Consider the following 17,083-nt stretch of genomic DNA (forward strand, 5'->3'; position numbering starts at 1 on the left):
ATGAATTTCGTGCATTGAATCCAACACTGTACGTTTATTAAAGCCTTCTATTGGGTTTGTTTGAGTTTGTCAAGTTAAATTTAACGTACTTATAAATTTTGACTTGATTAAAACTTGTTTCGAGATACAGTATTTGCGCATCACCCGAGAGGATCCCGACAGGCTCCACTGACGTTACCGTAAATATACAAGTAAAAAAAAGCTTTAGTAGTTTGAAGTTAAACTAACATTTACTGGTCATCTAGCGAAGAAATACTTCCAATAATTAATCGCTCCATACTCATATTTTCATGTGATGACTCAGAACTGGTAGATACAATGGGAATGGCAAATACATTGTAGTACAAAAATGAGAACGGGTACCTATATCCTGTTCATTACGGTAATGAACCGGAGCCACTCTGTGCGGGACTTCTTCACGGCCTTCCCTCAACACAAGGCAGCGTCTCATGATTCATTCAGGCAAAAACAGGCAGCACAAGACGATCCAGACAACGGACGCGCTTCCAAGCCAGGGTATCAAGAGGCTGGGTGTCCAAACTCAGAGCAGGTGTCCTACTGAAAGGCGGAAATAGTGAGCTTCACCATGGCGGATGTTGGTGAGCTTTTGATGTCGGTTTTGTCCACAATTCGGGTCCCGAAACCCGGGGACCGCGTCCACAAAGACGAATGCGCCTTGTCATTTTCCTCACCGGTGAGCCATCGTTCCTTTCTTAAATTAAAACGTCAGCTAATAAACAGTGTTGTTGTGCTGTTTATTCCCTTCTCTTTTTATTCTCCAGTCTAGCGTAATGTTTTGCCTGTGCTGCCCCACTTTTTAACGCTCTATTTTTCTAGATTTTCACCGTTTCAACTAACTAGCAGGCTAAGCTAAGCTAATAATGCACTGTAATGGAAACTTAGCGGTTGTAGCTTGTTAGCTAGCTGTGTGGGTTTAACTGATAAGCTGTCAAACTAACTGTTGCGGGACTGTTCGTGATTTCAGTGTAACTTCTATCAGAGTGTGTCACTCTTAACAGACTCCTTTTTTTTGTGTGTGGATTGTAACACCAATCCAATGTTGCAGCAGATGCTAGCAAACTGACAGGAGTGCTAGTTGCTTTGATTGTAGCATGTGATATGGATGCTGTGATATGGTTAAGACTCATAAATTGTATCCAACTTTAATTTGCTAGGCTCGTGTCATGAGAGATAAAGAGAGAGCAGTAAGTGTTAAACACTGTCTGTGCTTTCTTTACAGGAGAGTGAAGGAGGCCTGTATGTGTGCATGAACAGTTTCCTGGGTTTTGGGAGTCAGTATGTGGACAGACACCATGCTCGCAGTGGTCAGAGGGCTTATTTGCACATCACCCGGACTCGTAAGGCCAAGGTGGGACACTTTATGTTTTAAGCATGGTGATCTAAATTACAATTGACTCTTATCAGCACCATCCTTTTCCATGTCTGTTTACCTAATTATGCCAACAGAAGGAAGATGATGGTAACTCTGGCTCTGGACACCCACCTAAGAAAAAGCCCACCAGACTGGCTATAGGTAAGTGCATGAATAAAGTTGTTATGAAAATGCCAACTATACACGTGCCCACTTTTATGACAGGGACATACGCTTACCCCTTGGTGTTTTTGTTCTCTTCAGGCATCGAAGGAGGGTTTGATGTGGAGCAGGAGCAATATGAGGAGGATGTAAAAGTGATAATTTTGCCAGACAGACAGGAAGTGACATCCGAGGACCTGGCCACCATGCCTGATGTCGTGAGAGAGAGGGTGAGAGATCTTGTTTGTCTTCAGGCCTGTTAAGGTTCTTTCCAAGTTGTCACAATGGCAGCAGATGATAAGATATACGTCATTATTAAAAATCATTGGAAAATTCCCTGTTATATCTTTGTATGCTATATCCAACATCAAACGAACATCTTGCACAGTTTCACAGTAACAAATATCAGCCTGCAATTAGTCAAATTTTAATTTCAGTTCTAGTTTTAGCTTCCAGTGACTATTAAAACAAGATAATGGAGATAAATGATTATGATGCCACATTCTGTTTCACAGTGATGCGCTCTTTTTACTTTTTACTATTTTAAGTTCAAATGTATCTAATTTTTTCAGTCAAATAAAATTCCATTAAAAACACTTTTTTCTTTTTTTTTTTTTTTTTTTAATGTACTGATTCCTATATAAAAGTTAAGCACGTTTCTTCTCTGCTTGAGCACTTGGAGCACTCAAATCCATTCATACAAGCACCTTTTTTTTTTCTCACCTAAGTGCGTTCTATCTAATACTCACACATTCACACTCCATTGAATGCATTGGAGGGCAACTTGGGGTTCAATATCTTGCCCAAGGATGCTTTGGCAAGCAGACTGGAGCAGCCAGGGACTGAACCACCAACCTTTCAGTTATTAGATGACCTGCTCTGCCGCCTGAGCTCGAGCCACCCTAAAGTCTGTTAGCAATTTTGCTAAATGATCTGTCTGTTATTGGCCAAAATTATGATTTATGTATATTTTTTGCCATATCTAAACAGCCCTACATTCTCATGGTATTAAAAAAACAAAACAAAACAAATTTTGCTTTCATTGATGTAGAGGCATGGCACAAAGACTTGTTGTGATCTTTTTCAACAGATTATATTGTGACTGTCTACAAATACTTCTTTAATAGTAGAACTTGAGTGACATGCATATAGGCATAGATGACATCATATGGTTTATTAAACAAGATGTTTTCATCTCATTTTCTGGTCAACTTGGATCTGAGAACTCAACTGTGGCACAGTCAAATTCAACAATAAACCGTTTTTGAACACGCCAGCTCCCTGGTGCAAATTCTGTGAGATCTCTGGCTCCTCCTGTGTGCAGATAGTACAATAATTGTCCAGAGAATTCACAGTGAGAGAGTGGGCATGTCCTGCAGTCTGCATGATCTGCCTGGGCAGCTATCTTGCCTAACCCTCACAGAGTATTTCCAGAAGTGAGAACACATCCAGAGCAGACTATCTCAAGTTGCCTGTCTCACTTCAGAGAATGTCCAGGCTTGACTCGCCCAACATTTTCCAGAGTTCACGTGTGCATCAGACTTAAAGTTTTATCAAATTTTAGTCAGCTTGTTGGTAGCAAAATGTTTATTCTTTGAGTATTGTTGATCTGCTCTTTAGTTTATTGTTTTGAGCTACATTTGTTACCATGGTGACATAATTTCTGGTAATTGGCATGAGGATTGTGGTTTTATGTTACTTACCTGGTTGCTTGTGCAGAGAGGATGCATAGTGCTATATCTGCTGTTTAAGGTCATGTACACGTTTTCGTCCTGGTTCCGGTGTAATGTTTACTTTTTTTGTTGTTTTTAATAAATGTGTGTGCTTAGGAGTGGATTTCACACTGGGTTTTCTCAGTAAAGAGCCAAACCTGGCCTCTCAGCAGCTTTATTGAAGGAAGTGGTCACTTCACAGCTCTAAATTGTGCCTTTTGATTTATCTACTGTCCCCTTAGGTGTCCCTGTCTATGGCGGGTATCATGACAGCTGACTCAGTGTCTCATACCCTGCAAGTTCAGCAGTGGGATGGAGAGGTGAGACAGGAGTCAAAGCATGCCGCTGACCTTAAACAGCTTGACAATGGAGTCAAGATCCCACCGAGGTGAGGTCACCACTGTCTTATTTAAAAAAACAAACAAACAAAAAATACCTTGCTCACATATTCTGTTCAGATGTACTGACTGTCTATATATACAACAAATCTTATAGTATTTCCACAGGTGTATTCATTTCAGTGAAGATAATACCTTTCTTCATTTAGGAGTCACTGATTCATTATTGATCTTGTTCCCTTTTCAGTAATGAAGTATAAGATGGAGACTGTCGTCCTGTTTTATTATTCAGACTTTATAATGGTCTTTTATCTTTATTTCAGAATATGTGTTTATTGGAGGCTTTCTCTTTTCGCTATCATAGTGGCTGGCGGTGTGAGGTGTGTGACCTCCAGGAGAATCTTTGGATGAACCTGACGGATGGCAAAGTGCTGTGTGGTCGCAGGTACTTTGATGGCTCTGGAGGCAACAACCATGCCCTTCTCCACTACCAGGATACAGGATACCCACTTGCTGTCAAACTTGGAACCATCACACCTGATGGAGCCGGTAAGCAGAAAAGATGATTTGGTAATCTCGAGGACACAATCTGCATGACTCTGGTTGGTCTCTGTTAATAAAACATGTTGAAATGTATATATAGAATTTGCATTTGTCAGTAGCTTTGTCCTTGAGCTGTTTTGTTTTTTTCCAGATGTGTATTCTTATGACGAGGATGACATGGTGCTTGATTCCAAGTTACCAGAGCACCTAGCTCATTTCGGCATTGACATGATGACCATGGAGAAGGCAAGTTTTGTTTCTTCTGATTTTATTTTTGTTTTGTTGTTCACTTATTGACCATTGCAAGTTTGTGGGCTGTCAAATTTCTTCCAGGTTTTTAATGTTATGCATTGGATCAAGTTCTTGTGGACAGAAATATTGATCAGTCTGCTGCTTTATGATTGGAGTGTTGCCAATTTAGACATATTGGACTTTTTTCTCTTGGCAGACATCCAGACAATGATGGTGTTTACTTCTGCTTCTTAGATAGCCATTGATTCCTTGGTATTACAAAACCGAAGGTCTAAAATAAAGTCGCAGTATTACAGAGCTGAAAACATATTCCTGTTATTGAACATCTGACCCCCTTCTGGGTTTCTGTTATTATTGTTGGGATTTTTGTTAACTTGATAATAGTTTGTACTTGCTATAACAAAATACTTTAATATAATTATTACTGCTTATCATATCTGCCTACTTCCCCTTGTTTCATTTTCTGAAACACCTGTTTCCTCTCTGAAACCCTGCTGTCATTTATTTCTTGGCCACCTGCTTCCCCTTTTATGCAGCGCGCAGATGATATTATTGTCAAAGTCTAAGATGTCTGTACCTCTCACTGTGTACTGTTATTTCGTTTCTTGCTAATGTCTTTCTGTATACACTTAATGATGTTGCACAGACGGAGCAAAATAATAATGCTTTAGTAAAGTAGAAGACAGCATGCAGCACTTAGTGGTATATTTTTATAGTTTGTCTGCCTGCCTCCTGTCATTACTGCTTCATAGTGCCTAATCTAGCTTATCATTCTCAAAACTTTTTCTATTAATAATTTCACTTTCTTACACCATACCATAGGAAAAAAAGACAAATAAAAAGTCTACGTACAAGTTAAGATAAGACTGTTGTCTTCCCGAGAAGAAAATCATCTTAGGGTAAAATACTGCATCATAAACCAAACAGTGTCAAATGTTATTGTTGTCATTGACTCAACAATGTCATTGTCCTGTTGCATGATCCAGTTTCAGATGGATGGATGGATGGATGGAACTGAGCCCTGTAAAGTTTGAGATCTTGCTGTTTTTTGCCATTTCTCTGATCTTTGTGCAGTCTGATTGTGGAGTGAATTTACTGGGGTGCCCACTTGCTGAAAGATTGTGGCATTTTGTTAAAACACAACTGAATGCTACAGACCAGCAAACTTTCAAAACCTCAGATTTTTTTTTTTTTTTTTTTTTTTTTTTAGAGGTGGGCACACTTACGGGTGATCAGTTAATCAAGTGCATTTGATTAGCAGCACTTGGCTGCTAATCAAATGCACTTGATTAACTTCATAGGACTGCAAAGAGTCCTGTGAAAAACTTTTTTTGACTGTATTAGTCATAGCCACAATAAGTTGGATGACCTCTGCGTCAGCTGATGGAGGAATCTAAACAGTGTAGTGATTCAAACTGAATTCAAACAGTAGTTGTAGGAACAAGTGCTGCCGTCCTTGACTAGTAACATGAATGTGTCCCTCATTATTTAGGCTACAGAAGTGTTCGATCACAGTAACACATTTAGGATTACACAAGGTTTCATTCACAAACAGTGCAGTCCCTACACATTTCTTACCACTCAGATTAACATCCCTCTCTGCCCGAAAAGTCCTGAAGCCAGATACATGCACACTGTAGTCCGGGTAGTGTGAGTACAACCACGAGTCCATGATGCACATTACTGCAGTCACGATACTTACTAGATTGACTTTTCTGCTTTCAGACTGAGCGGACGATGACAGAGTTGGAGATCGCTGTGAACCAGCGTGTAGGAGAATGGGAGGTGATCCAGGAGTCGGGGACCACCCTGCGACCCCTGTTTGGCCCCGGCCTGACTGGCATGAAGAACCTGGGAAACAGTTGCTACCTCAATTCTGTCATGCAAGTGCTCTTCACCATCCCAGACTTCCAGAGCAAGTCAGTACCCCCCCCCCCCCTTTTTTTTAACAACCCCCATCCAGCTGTGTCTCTCATGTTATTCCTTATGGCAAACTGAAATTAAAAATATTGCTTTTAAGTCAATATTCCTGCAAAAGTGAAATGTTATCTCATTATCTTGCTTTAATATTTAAGATAGAATATAAAGATTTTCTTTCAGTCCCATTTGTCTGTCTTTTAGGTATGTGTCAAATATTGACAAGATCATTGACGAAGCACCAAGCGACCCAACCCAGGACTTCAAAACCCAAGTGTGAGTCTCCTCATTTTTAAATACAAGCTTTTCTATTCATTTTAAATGTCCTAAAACACCCATCATTTGTACTGCAGGAGGACCTTTTTAAAATGTTAGATGTGTTTTAGTGCTAGCTTAGTTTCCATACATATTTTTTTCATATGTACAGATATGACCGTCTTTTGATATATTCCTGTCACACACTGTAAAATGAAAGAAAACAGTTACATAAATGAACACAGGTACATTTACAGTGTGCCAGCTGTCAGCCACAAATCTAATTGTCTCCTTTCCAGGCAGCTGCATTTTCAAGTGTGATAATCGTCTTTTAATGTGTAAAATGCTCTATGGATAGGCGCTATTTTTAGGCAGACTTATATCGACACCTGTCTATTATGTCAATAGCACTGCAGGAAAACAGAGCTAAAGAACTTGGCTTATTTTATTTAAATTTTTTTTTTTTAGGCTACTGTGAAAACAGAAGTTCAACACAGCTCAGTTTGATTAAAATAAAATGGAGTCTACTGACCGAATTTTGTACTATTTATTTATTTTTTTAAATGTTTTTTTTAAACTCATATCTACCAGTCTTATTCTAAGCAATCCCTGGTTTTAAATAGCTGTGCAAAAACCTTGCCATTTTCAGCAGAGATGACAGAAATCGTCTTCATGATTAGACTTTTCAGTGTTATTTGAAATACAAAAATACATCTAGGCCTATATCCAAATCCTCCTCCTGTGTGAGACTCTAGGATCCTGTTGGATGTGCAGTAATGTCAGCTTTGTTCGCTTATCGCAGAGCCAAGCTCGGTTACGGTTTGTTGTCAGGAGACTATTCCAAACCAGCACCAGACCCAGGAGAGGAAAACGGTGCATCTGAACCCAGGGTAAGACGACAGTCAGTCACAGTGGATTCACAAGTCTAGGTTTCAATAAATAGCTGTACCTTATGCTGGGATTTTCTCTCAGAATTGAGTGAGAATATAGTCCAACTAATATTAGCTCCCACCATTGAGAAATGCCTCTGCTCCGGCTTTGCTTTCAGGGAGACCAAATCGGAATAGCACCGCAAATGTTCAAAGCACTTGTCGGTCGGGGCCACCCGGAGTTCTCCACCAATCGACAACAGGATGCTCAGGAGTTTTTATTGCACTTCATAAACATGGTGGAGGTAAAGTTCCACTCGCGCTCTTTCTCTTTTGTTTTGTTTTTGTTTTTTAAATATCCAATTTTAACTTCTCTCTCAGAGGAACTGTCGCTCTGGGCCCAACCCGTCTGAAGCCTTCAGGTTCCTGGTGGAGGAGCATATTGTGTGTCAGCAGTCACAGAAAGCTAAATATACACAGCGGGTGGATTACATTGTCCAGCTGCCTGTGCCCATGGACCAGGCTACCAACACAGGTGAGCAGCTGATGGTGGTGGGGGGAATCTCCAGTTCAACTTCTGAACAAATGAGCTGTTTTTATTATAGCACCAGTTTTTGTCATCAACAAGAAATAATACAACTTATCTTCATGTGCAATATTTTGTTATTTTTGAGTATGTAGACTTGAGCATTTTATTGTTATTTCTGATAACAGAAGAGCTTCAGGAGGCAGAGCGCCGCCGTGAGGAGGGGGACACCTCAGCCCCAACAGTGCGCGCACAAATCCCCTTCACAGCTTGCATGGCGGCTCTCAGTGAACCAGAGATCCTCACAGACTTCTGGAGCTCGGCTGTGCAAGCAAAAACTACTGCTACCAAGTATGAAGAGAGGTGGCCACACTCATAATGAAAGCAGTTAATTGGATTGTGTTTAGTAATGACAGCTTTTCTCTCATTTATCAGAACGACCCGCTTTGCCTCTTTCCCCGACCACCTGGTTATCCAGATTAAGAAGTTCACCTTTGGTCTTGATTGGGTGCCCAAAAAACTGGGTGAGCAAAAATATGATTAGATGTTTGTGATGGGAAAAAGAAAAAAAAAAGTATTTCTGTATAGAAACATGTGCAGGTCAGAGCGTTGTACTATGAATTAAGTTTATCATAGACAGACTTTCTTTGAGTTAGCTGTCTCATATCCTAAAACCCCAGTAAGGGATAACGGGTATCAACTTTGTCAATTCAGATTTTTTTTTTTTTTGCTTCAGGCTCACATAAAAGTGAGCATTTTGAATTGTCATTTTACTTGTGAAAAAAAAATGGATCAACTGAGCATCACATAACATTATATATAACAAGCCTAGAATGGTGCTACAAATAAGGTAAGAAAGTTGCAGCCTTCAGATTTCAAAGGCGGTTTATTTATTTATTGTTTCATCAATTAATCCATCCATCTTCCTCTTGTGCAAAATAATCAGGCTAAGCAGAGTATTCCTGTTCCCAGTCCAAATTATATATAATCCCACCAGCCAGTTCTAGGTCTACCCTGGGGTCTCCTCCTACTGTAGCTGGATGTCTCTGGAAACCCTCCAAATGGGGTGCCCAGAGGCTTCCTAACCAGTTCCTAACCACCTCAGCTGGGCCTTTGGAGCAAGCTTGAAGTAGAGCTGCTGTTCCTGCATCTCGAGATGTCTGAGCTCCTCAGCTTAGCTCTTAGGTTGAGCCCAGCCACCTTATGGAAAAACATCACATGATTGTTGCTCTCCCTTCTCCGTGACAGTTCAGTACAAAAGCCTGCGTTACTGCTGATGCAGAACCAATCCGTCAGTCCAACTCTTCCTGTGACTTATGAATAAGATCGCTTGGGTTGAGGGAGCACAATAGTCAGAGGTTTTTGCTTATTTTCTTTTTTACTTCCATACTTAAGTTTAAAAGTAAATCTGATAAAATAAAATATCTTTTTGGTGGATTAGTAACATTTAAAGCGTTTTCTGCAGAAACACTCAAAATATTTAGATTAGTGAAATGTGTTACTATAGCTGGCAAATGACGTGCCTGATTGTGGAAAAATTTATATATATATATATATATATATATATATATATATATAAAAGGATAAGGATAATGGGTTTTTTGTGGGGTTAAATAAATAATATAACCCCACAAAAAACCCATTATCCTTATATATCTTTATGTTTTTAAAAATATCAGAACAGGACATCTCAATGTACGGTGTGGTGTCGTGAAGGTCAAAGATAATGACAGGAAGTTGACGTTTGAATTATATTTGAGTGATTTATAATACTCATGTGCACTACATTTTCTCATGTGCAGACGTGAGCATCGATGTTCCCGATACTCTGGACCTGAGCGCACTACGTGCAACCGGCCAGCAGCCAGGGGAGGAGCTTCTCCCAGAGGTGGCCCCACCCCCACTCATGACCCCAGATGTGGAGGTTAAAGGTATCCTGGGTTCCCATGGCAACGAGGAGGACGACTCGCTCTACTCCCCACTGCTGTGTCAGTCTGTCATTTCTGCTCTTTCCCTCCTTCCTCTGACTCTCATTTGGCCAACTTTGTTTCCTTTTCTTTTTCTGCCTTTTCTGCGTCCTTCAGTTGCCTTTTTTGTTTTTTGTATATCATTTGAAGTTGATTTACATTTCAAAGTTAAGCAAGTTTTTTTTTTTTTTTTTTTTTTTTTTTTGTTTTTTTTTTTTTTAAGCGTACAAGTTAGTTATATTTTATGTTCATATTTTTCATTTGTAACTTTTCTGGCATTGTAACAAAAATGGCAAACAAGTAATTCAGCTGTTGTTAAAACTCTCTCAGCTCCAGTCCTCGATGACTCCACTGTGTCCCAGTTATGTGAAATGGGTTTCCCACTGGAGGCCTGCAGGAAAGCGGTGTATTACACGGGAAACACTGGAATAGATGCTGCCATGAACTGGATCATGAGCCATATGGATGATCCAGGTGTGTAGACCAGCTGTGATTTACCAGAAAGTCAACATGAGTGTCTCACCACGCTTGTCAGTTTTCATGTTTTCCTCTTGTGATTGGTTGCAGACTTTTCTGCCCCCTTGGTGTTGCCGGGCTGCAGCTCTGGACCTGGAACCACACCCACAGAGAGCCTATCTGAGGAACACCTGGCAACCATCGTCTCCATGGGCTTCAGCCGAGACCAGGCGACCAAAGCACTTCGAGCAACGGTGAGAATCAAATTTCGTGGACTTTGAGAACCGACAGTACACCCCAGTATACCAATGTTTTCCTTAGAGACCTGTTGTGCTTTTCCTTATCTTCTGTCTCTTAAAATGATGGATACTGGTATGAAACATGGCCAGAGATTCAAATAATGAGGTCAACTTATGTACAAGTAATGACGCTGAGTCAAAAGTGCTGTCTTCAGACTCTAAACACTCACTTTCCTGGCATTTTTTTCTACTCTTGGTTCTGTATGATGTCATACAGAGGGGATATCCTAAATGTCTCAGGCACACAGTGAAAACTCCAAAAACACGATGTTTAGTTTTCCCAGAGATTTATTTGTGCCGCCATTTTTCCAACAACCACAGAACTAACGCGCCCCTCCACACAATCTTGCGAGAACATAACTCCCAAACGATGTTACAGTAACACACAGCACCTGCTTTTTCTTTAATTAATCAGAAGAAAGTTAGATTAAAGAAAGGGCTAAAATGGCTTGTTTCAAGGGATGATGAACTGAGGGCTGCACCAAGGCCCAGTTTAGTACAAATAAGCATTATTTTGAATTGTGAATAATCCAGAACTACTCCAAGAATAAAGATTGCAAAATGACCATAAGTTTCTCTTAAAGTTGCAAGATTTTATGTAAAACAAAATGATGCTTAGGGTTGTAGGGCTGGAGCTAGTGATTATTTTAGAAATCAAGTAGAATATTAAAATCACATTTAAAAACAAGTACAGTAATGTCAAACACAGTAAGGTATACATACAACGTAAACCAAGGCACAAAATTTACTGTCTTCTTGGAAGGCTGGCTCACATTAATAGGAGGCAAAGATTTCTGACAGTATTGTCTCTGGGTGAGGTGGGTGAGGTAGGTGGGGGGCGGGGGGCTGTTAGCCTTTAACCCTTTCTTTACCATAAGCCCACCAACTTCAAAAGTGCTGCCGTTCGCGGACCTCCAGCAGTAATTACCATAATAACCGTATGTTGGGTGTGAAGCGCAATTATTCAGCTTTCGGAAACCATTTGAATTTTTCTGATAGGACAAACGGTCGCGTAATTATGGTAATTCAAACTGTTTGATCAGATGTTTCATACGCTCTGCGTTAACCAGCTGTTCACAGCGAGTAAGGGCTGGTAGCAGGTGCATCAGCGACGATAGCTGCTGTTAAAGGGTTAAAGGAGCATGTGGTGGCTGCAATGACAAAAAGTGACCATATCAGGATCCTCAGAACTGAGATCTGCCCTTTACTTCGATGCAGCGTTTCCTGCTGCAGAAAACAGGCGTTCTGATGGTGCAGATGTTAATAATTAATGATGATAATTCAGTAGAAAACTCAACAGCCTCTGATCAGTGCCTTGGAGTTTTACTGGCTGATTTATATTTTTACTGGCCTGTGAGAAAAGGAGAAAAAAATCTTATGTTTTTATTTTTAATACATTTATTTTTATATTAATACAGTGTTTTTTAAATTTGTTATTTATAGTTTATATTAGACTAAATCTGTAAATACTGTTACTAAAGCCTTGAAATAAATAGTATACCCCATGCCCCCCTTTAGATTCACCCCTGCATGAAAGTTTGGTTTGTGCTGCAGGTCAGGATCTACAGTATATTTAGAAAGTGTTTTGACACTCAGTAATCAGATGGTCACCTTTACGCAATTAAACTTGTTACATAAGGAGTTTGAGGTGTCAGTTTGAGTCACCCTCAAACTCTCCACCCCGATGATCAAGGTAAAAAAAAAACATTTCCTGTGCTGCTGTTTCCTCATTAGCTACCATCCAGTCAGTGAAAACACTTCCCCATCTGCAATTTCTTTAAACGTGTTTTTAATAAAACAAAAACCACGTTTGACTACTGCTGTACTGTCTATGGAAGAATAAATGTCCTTGCCACATAATTGGCTAGTCCACCTTTTCTAGGCTCCTGCCCAGTTAGAAAAAGCTTTTACGGTCTATAAAAAGGGCTGCTTGATTGCTCGGGGTCCTGCCCGGTGATGCTGTTGTCTTCAAGTCAACAGCATTTGACCATTAGACCTCTGCTGCCAATATGCTGCACCAGGGCTGCAGCTTGAAGTGGTATCTTCCATGTGGCCTGGGGTGGTACTTGGGGTACAGTGCCTTGCGAAAGTATTCGGTGGCAAAAGGTTGAAAAGTTCAAGGGGGCCGAATACTTTCGCAAGGCACTGTATATTTCACTGGAACGCCTTGAACGGTTGGGAAGAGAGCTTCCTCCCTGGGCAGTGATTTCTAAAAGATTCTTGCAAACAGCGATGTAGTGCTGACATAACCTCATATAGCTTAGCTCACTAGCTGAAGTGGTGTAACTGGTGTTTGGCACACATTAGAGATTCAAGAGATGGTTGAAGACTCAGAATGAAGGCAACCAAAACAGCTAGCTGTCCCCAGAGCTACTACATAACAGCATGGGTTAGATATGAATTCTGTGCTGCTCCTGTCCCCCGATGGTCTTGTATGGTCTTGTCTTTGGCCCTCTAATAGTTAGACTCTTCCAATTACAGTATTACAATCAGCAGAGACTCCTATGCTTATTATCTTCATTTGGTGACTCTTAACTGGTGTTTGTCACACAGAGTAACATCCTGGACCGGGCAGTGGACTGGATCTTCTCTCACCTGGATGACCTGGAGTCCATGGATGTGTCTGAAGGAGGTCGCTCAGCAGCAGAGAGCGAGGGCGGCAGGGATCCTCCACCTGGACCTCGTGTCAGAGACGGACCAGGAAGTGAGTCCGTAGGAGAGGGTGGAGCGAGGAGGAATGATCTTTATATCAGAGCGTGCTTCCACAAATTGGCAAATTCTGCAAATCAGAAACATGAAACGTTCTTTTTAAGGTCTTACATCCCTCCATCTACTTCTGTTTCATAATTACAGTTGTATTTCTTTTTCTCTTGTTTATCCAGAATACGAGTTGTTTGCATTCATCAGTCACATGGGGACGAGCACCATGTGCGGCCATTATGTTGCTCACATCAAGAAGGACCAGCAGTAAGTATTTTTGGACATGTTATGAGCTTTAAAATGGTGAATCCCAACTTTTCCCATCGGAAGCACCGTCACAGATTTGTCTCATGGGCTCAAGAATCCCTCGATCAACAGCAACTCGTGTTTCTCCTTAAACAATATCATATTACGAACATATTAAACCTGTTCAGGTCCAGTTCTCCAATTAAAATGTAATTTCAAAATACCCCCCCCCCCCCCCACCTTTTTTTTTGTTTGTTTGTTTGTTTGTTTGTTTAGGAATATTTGAGTTTTAGTCAAAAATAAACATGCAGTTAACTGTGTTCAACCCCACCCTAACAAACAAGCACACAAAACAGATTTGTTCTTTACAAACTTTCTATTATGTGCTTCCTTCTCCCTGACCTGTATTTAATTCTTTTTTAAATACAGGGTGAATTTCTGTTAAGAGCTGTTATTGAAAAGAAATAAATCAGCTCTTCAGCAGGGGGCACCATACTCCATGTCTGCTCTGAACAAAAATTATCTCATGGCTGCCGATCTGCACAAAGTGTTTTTAATCTGACAAAGAACTGAAGCTTTAAAAGGTTTATATCCACCTGTCACCAACATGCCTGGAGGGAAAAGGTTTATTTCATTCTGAATAATGAAAATAGATCAATTTTAAATTTTATGTTAAACAGACCTTTGTGAAATGTGTTTTCTCTTTGTGCGTCACAGATGGGTGATCTTCAACGATCAGAAGGTGTGTGCTTCAGAGAAGCCTCCCAAAGACCTGGGATACCTCTACTTCTACCGCAGGGTGGCTGAATGAGACAAAGCAGCGTTACACTTTAGGTGAAGGAGAAGATATGTGAACGCTAACAAACACAAATGACAGAATTCATAGCTGCACTTCACCGAGCTCTTATAAAAAGTCCTGGCACGCTTCACAACTGACAAAAGTGTAAATAAGTCTCTCAGATTACGTATTACACGCTTCAATAAATTGGTGCAGATGTACAGATGAGGTGTTGGGGTGATATTTTTCTTTAAATCCTCTGATCACAAAGCACGGGTCTGTTCAGAGAGCAGGTTCACTTTGTTATCTGGGCCTTGCTGAGTAAAACTGAGAACCACCTGAGATCTGTTAAGACATCCGTTCAGATTTTACTCGCAGATGATTTCAGAAAACCTGCTTCAGGGAACAAGTCCCAAACATTAGAGCGACTTTGCTGAGTCTCTGTTTATGTTAACCCTGACTATTGATTTCCACTGCCATCAGTAGTCACTGCCGCTTCTGGTCCCCTTCCTTTATCGGACGATTTCAGTTTGGTGTCACCACTTCAGCCTGATGGAACCTCCTCCTCTAACTGTTAGTGAGGAAATGGGGGGAAAAAAGAAAAAAGTTCAGCATCCACAATAAGAGAAAATGTCAGTAAATGAAATAGAAAAACAACAGATGTGTGTTTCAAAAAGAATAAAACACCAAATCAGCTTGTTTTCCTTCAGTTTGGTGAGGGTGATATCTGGGTGATTCTTGTTTTATTTTGTTTTTATTTTTGAAAAGAAATGCTTTGTTACTTCTGTTGTGACAAATAAATAATTGTCTCTGTCAGACTGTGTTCTGTCCCTTTGCGTACTGCAACATCTCTTTATTTTCTATTAGTTTACACATCCTGGTTACAGAAGTAATTGGCACGATCAGTACGTGAGAATAACCTCAGAGAGCAGTTTAGTTTTTTGCGCTGGGTTTTATAATGTCTACTCCTTACCGCAGAGCACGTTTTTCTTCAGATGTTTTCCACCTAGTTTTTGCATCCTTGTTTTCTTCTTTCCAATTAAGTGAAGTGCAGAGAGGGTTCATTAACTGCACTAAAAGACAGTAAACTTTTATGTATCAGCTCAACCTACATTTCATAATTTGGTATTAATGGGTTTAATGTAACTATCCTGGAAACACTTTTTTTTTTGTTCTGTAATGGATTTCAAACTTACTGTCAAAGGCACCATTTTAATAGCAAATGTAGATTAAATATTTAAACCATTTCAGGAATGGTCACATTGGAGCGCAAGTTCAAACTTTCACACAAATAAGAAAATGTATTAAATCCTGTTTCTAAGCCTTTGGTTTGTACAGTTTGAGGGTTAAAGACTCTTTAAAGTGCAAGTTTGTTTTATATGGTGCTCAAGCATTAATTTTCTAGCCTTTCCATTTTGAAGTGACGTTATTTGATGCGAATGAGGTGTTGATTCTGTCATTTTAGTTGAAACAAAACTATCAATTTTTTTTCTCATTTATAATCAACAGAAAAAGTTGCAGCAACTTTACAGGAAACAGTTTAAAGTGTTATTTGTCATATAAATGAGTTGCAATTTTTTCAGCGACACTTTAAGTTTTTGAGTGTACCGGCAGGTTTAAAATATATATATTTTTAATAAGCAACACAGGGAGAGGACAGAAATGGAGTGAGGATTTGGTGGTTTCTTAGTGTGACACTAAGAGTAGAGCAAATCAGTGTAGTGGGAAAAGGACAGAGAGCAGTGTGACTTCAGGGGCCACCACCTATTAAATCTTTCCCTTTTGGGGGGACTCTTGTTGCCTCTCTAGTGCTGCTCCTGTTTTCATGTGCACTAAAGCAGGTAATGTGGTTTATGTGACTAAAAGCAGAGTGTTTAGCGTTTCAGTGCAGTGTCCCCTCTCTGCTGCAGGTGAAGTTTTCATTGCAGAAGTTGGGCAGAAAGTCAGATTAGGCTGTGGGGTCAGCAGCTACAGACGCTCTCTGGAGTAGCATCATGGAGATGATCTTGTTAATGTTGATCAGCGAGGCTTCCCTCACAAAGGTGCTTGAGTATGTTGAAAAATGGTCAATTACAATTGATTATTATATCGTAATGTTTTTCTTTTGTTTAAACTGTTGAACTTGTGTGGAGGTCAACTGTGAGGCAGGAGAATCTGTGGTGTGAGAGAAACAGATGCTGGAAAGTTCTCATGTTTGGCAGATTGGACGCCTCGAGAACATTCACTTCTTGTGGTTGCAGGTAAACAGCAGACCCTGCAAAATATAAATATACAAATAAATCATTTAATGGAACAATTGACCACATTATGGTTTTCAGGATTCCTGCACATTAACTGTTATTAAATCCCTACTGTGATTGAAGGAGAGTAAGTTTTGAATACGACTGTTGTTTTTATTCCTTAAATTCCTGACTATCGCAGTTCAATTTTAATGTAAAAGAACGCACATCAACCTAAAATCTATACTTTTAATACACACAAAGGAGTATTCCAGCAATTGTGCTATTAAATGTAGGGGACAGTTTAAAGTTGCAGAAACCAAAATCCAGATTTTAGCACTCAAAGTTCAAGCTTTTAAACCTGGGTCCTACATTTCCCACAATCCAACTTGATAACATTCATCACAAGCCATCCTCTGCTCTACAAACTTCAGGAGCTTAAAGCATTTCTCCTTTCAGCAGCCTTCCTGCT

General features: G+C 40.1%; 1 protein-coding gene across 2 annotated transcripts; it reads left to right on the top strand.

The window, feature by feature from the left end:
• The first annotated feature begins 404 nt into the window (after positions 1-404).
• On the top strand, positions 405-15,038 carry usp5 (ubiquitin specific peptidase 5 (isopeptidase T)). 2 transcript variants are annotated; one of them, XM_030749698.1, is made up of 20 exons: positions 405-694; positions 1,241-1,369; positions 1,468-1,534; positions 1,637-1,764; positions 3,489-3,634; positions 3,949-4,133; positions 4,279-4,373; positions 6,105-6,298; positions 6,501-6,572; positions 7,354-7,441; positions 7,600-7,725; positions 7,802-7,955; positions 8,135-8,297; positions 8,382-8,470; positions 9,749-9,934; positions 10,244-10,387; positions 10,481-10,623; positions 13,222-13,372; positions 13,551-13,635; positions 14,332-15,038. In XM_030749698.1, the coding sequence occupies exons 1-20, from the start codon at positions 587-589 to the stop codon at positions 14,423-14,425; spliced, it is 2,547 nt and encodes an 848-aa protein (XP_030605558.1). In that variant the 5' UTR covers positions 405-586; the 3' UTR covers positions 14,426-15,038. The 2 variants fall into 2 exon arrangements, with proteins under 2 accessions (XP_030605558.1, XP_030605559.1); XM_030749699.1 differs by having other exon boundaries at positions 408-694; positions 9,749-9,877.
• The last annotated feature ends 2,045 nt before the right edge of the window (positions 15,039-17,083 follow it).

The sequence above is a fragment of the Archocentrus centrarchus genome, chromosome 16, assembly GCF_007364275.1.
Source record: "Archocentrus centrarchus isolate MPI-CPG fArcCen1 chromosome 16, fArcCen1, whole genome shotgun sequence".
Lineage (NCBI taxonomy): Eukaryota > Metazoa > Chordata > Actinopteri > Cichliformes > Cichlidae > Archocentrus > Archocentrus centrarchus.

What these genes read in the sequence shown, in the direction of transcription:
- usp5 (XM_030749698.1), top strand. Translation starts at nt 587, where the DNA reads ATGGCGGATGTTGGTGAGCTTTTGATGTCGGTTTTGTCCACAATTCGG. An exon ending in CTGATGTCGTGAGAGAGAGG is followed by an intron (nt 1,765 to 3,488) that starts GTGAGAGATCTT and finishes CTGTCCCCTTAG; the next exon opens with GTGTCCCTGTCTATGGCGGG. An exon ending in CACATCAAGAAGGACCAGCA is followed by an intron (nt 13,636 to 14,331) that starts GTAAGTATTTTT and finishes TGTGCGTCACAG; the next exon opens with ATGGGTGATCTTCAACGATC.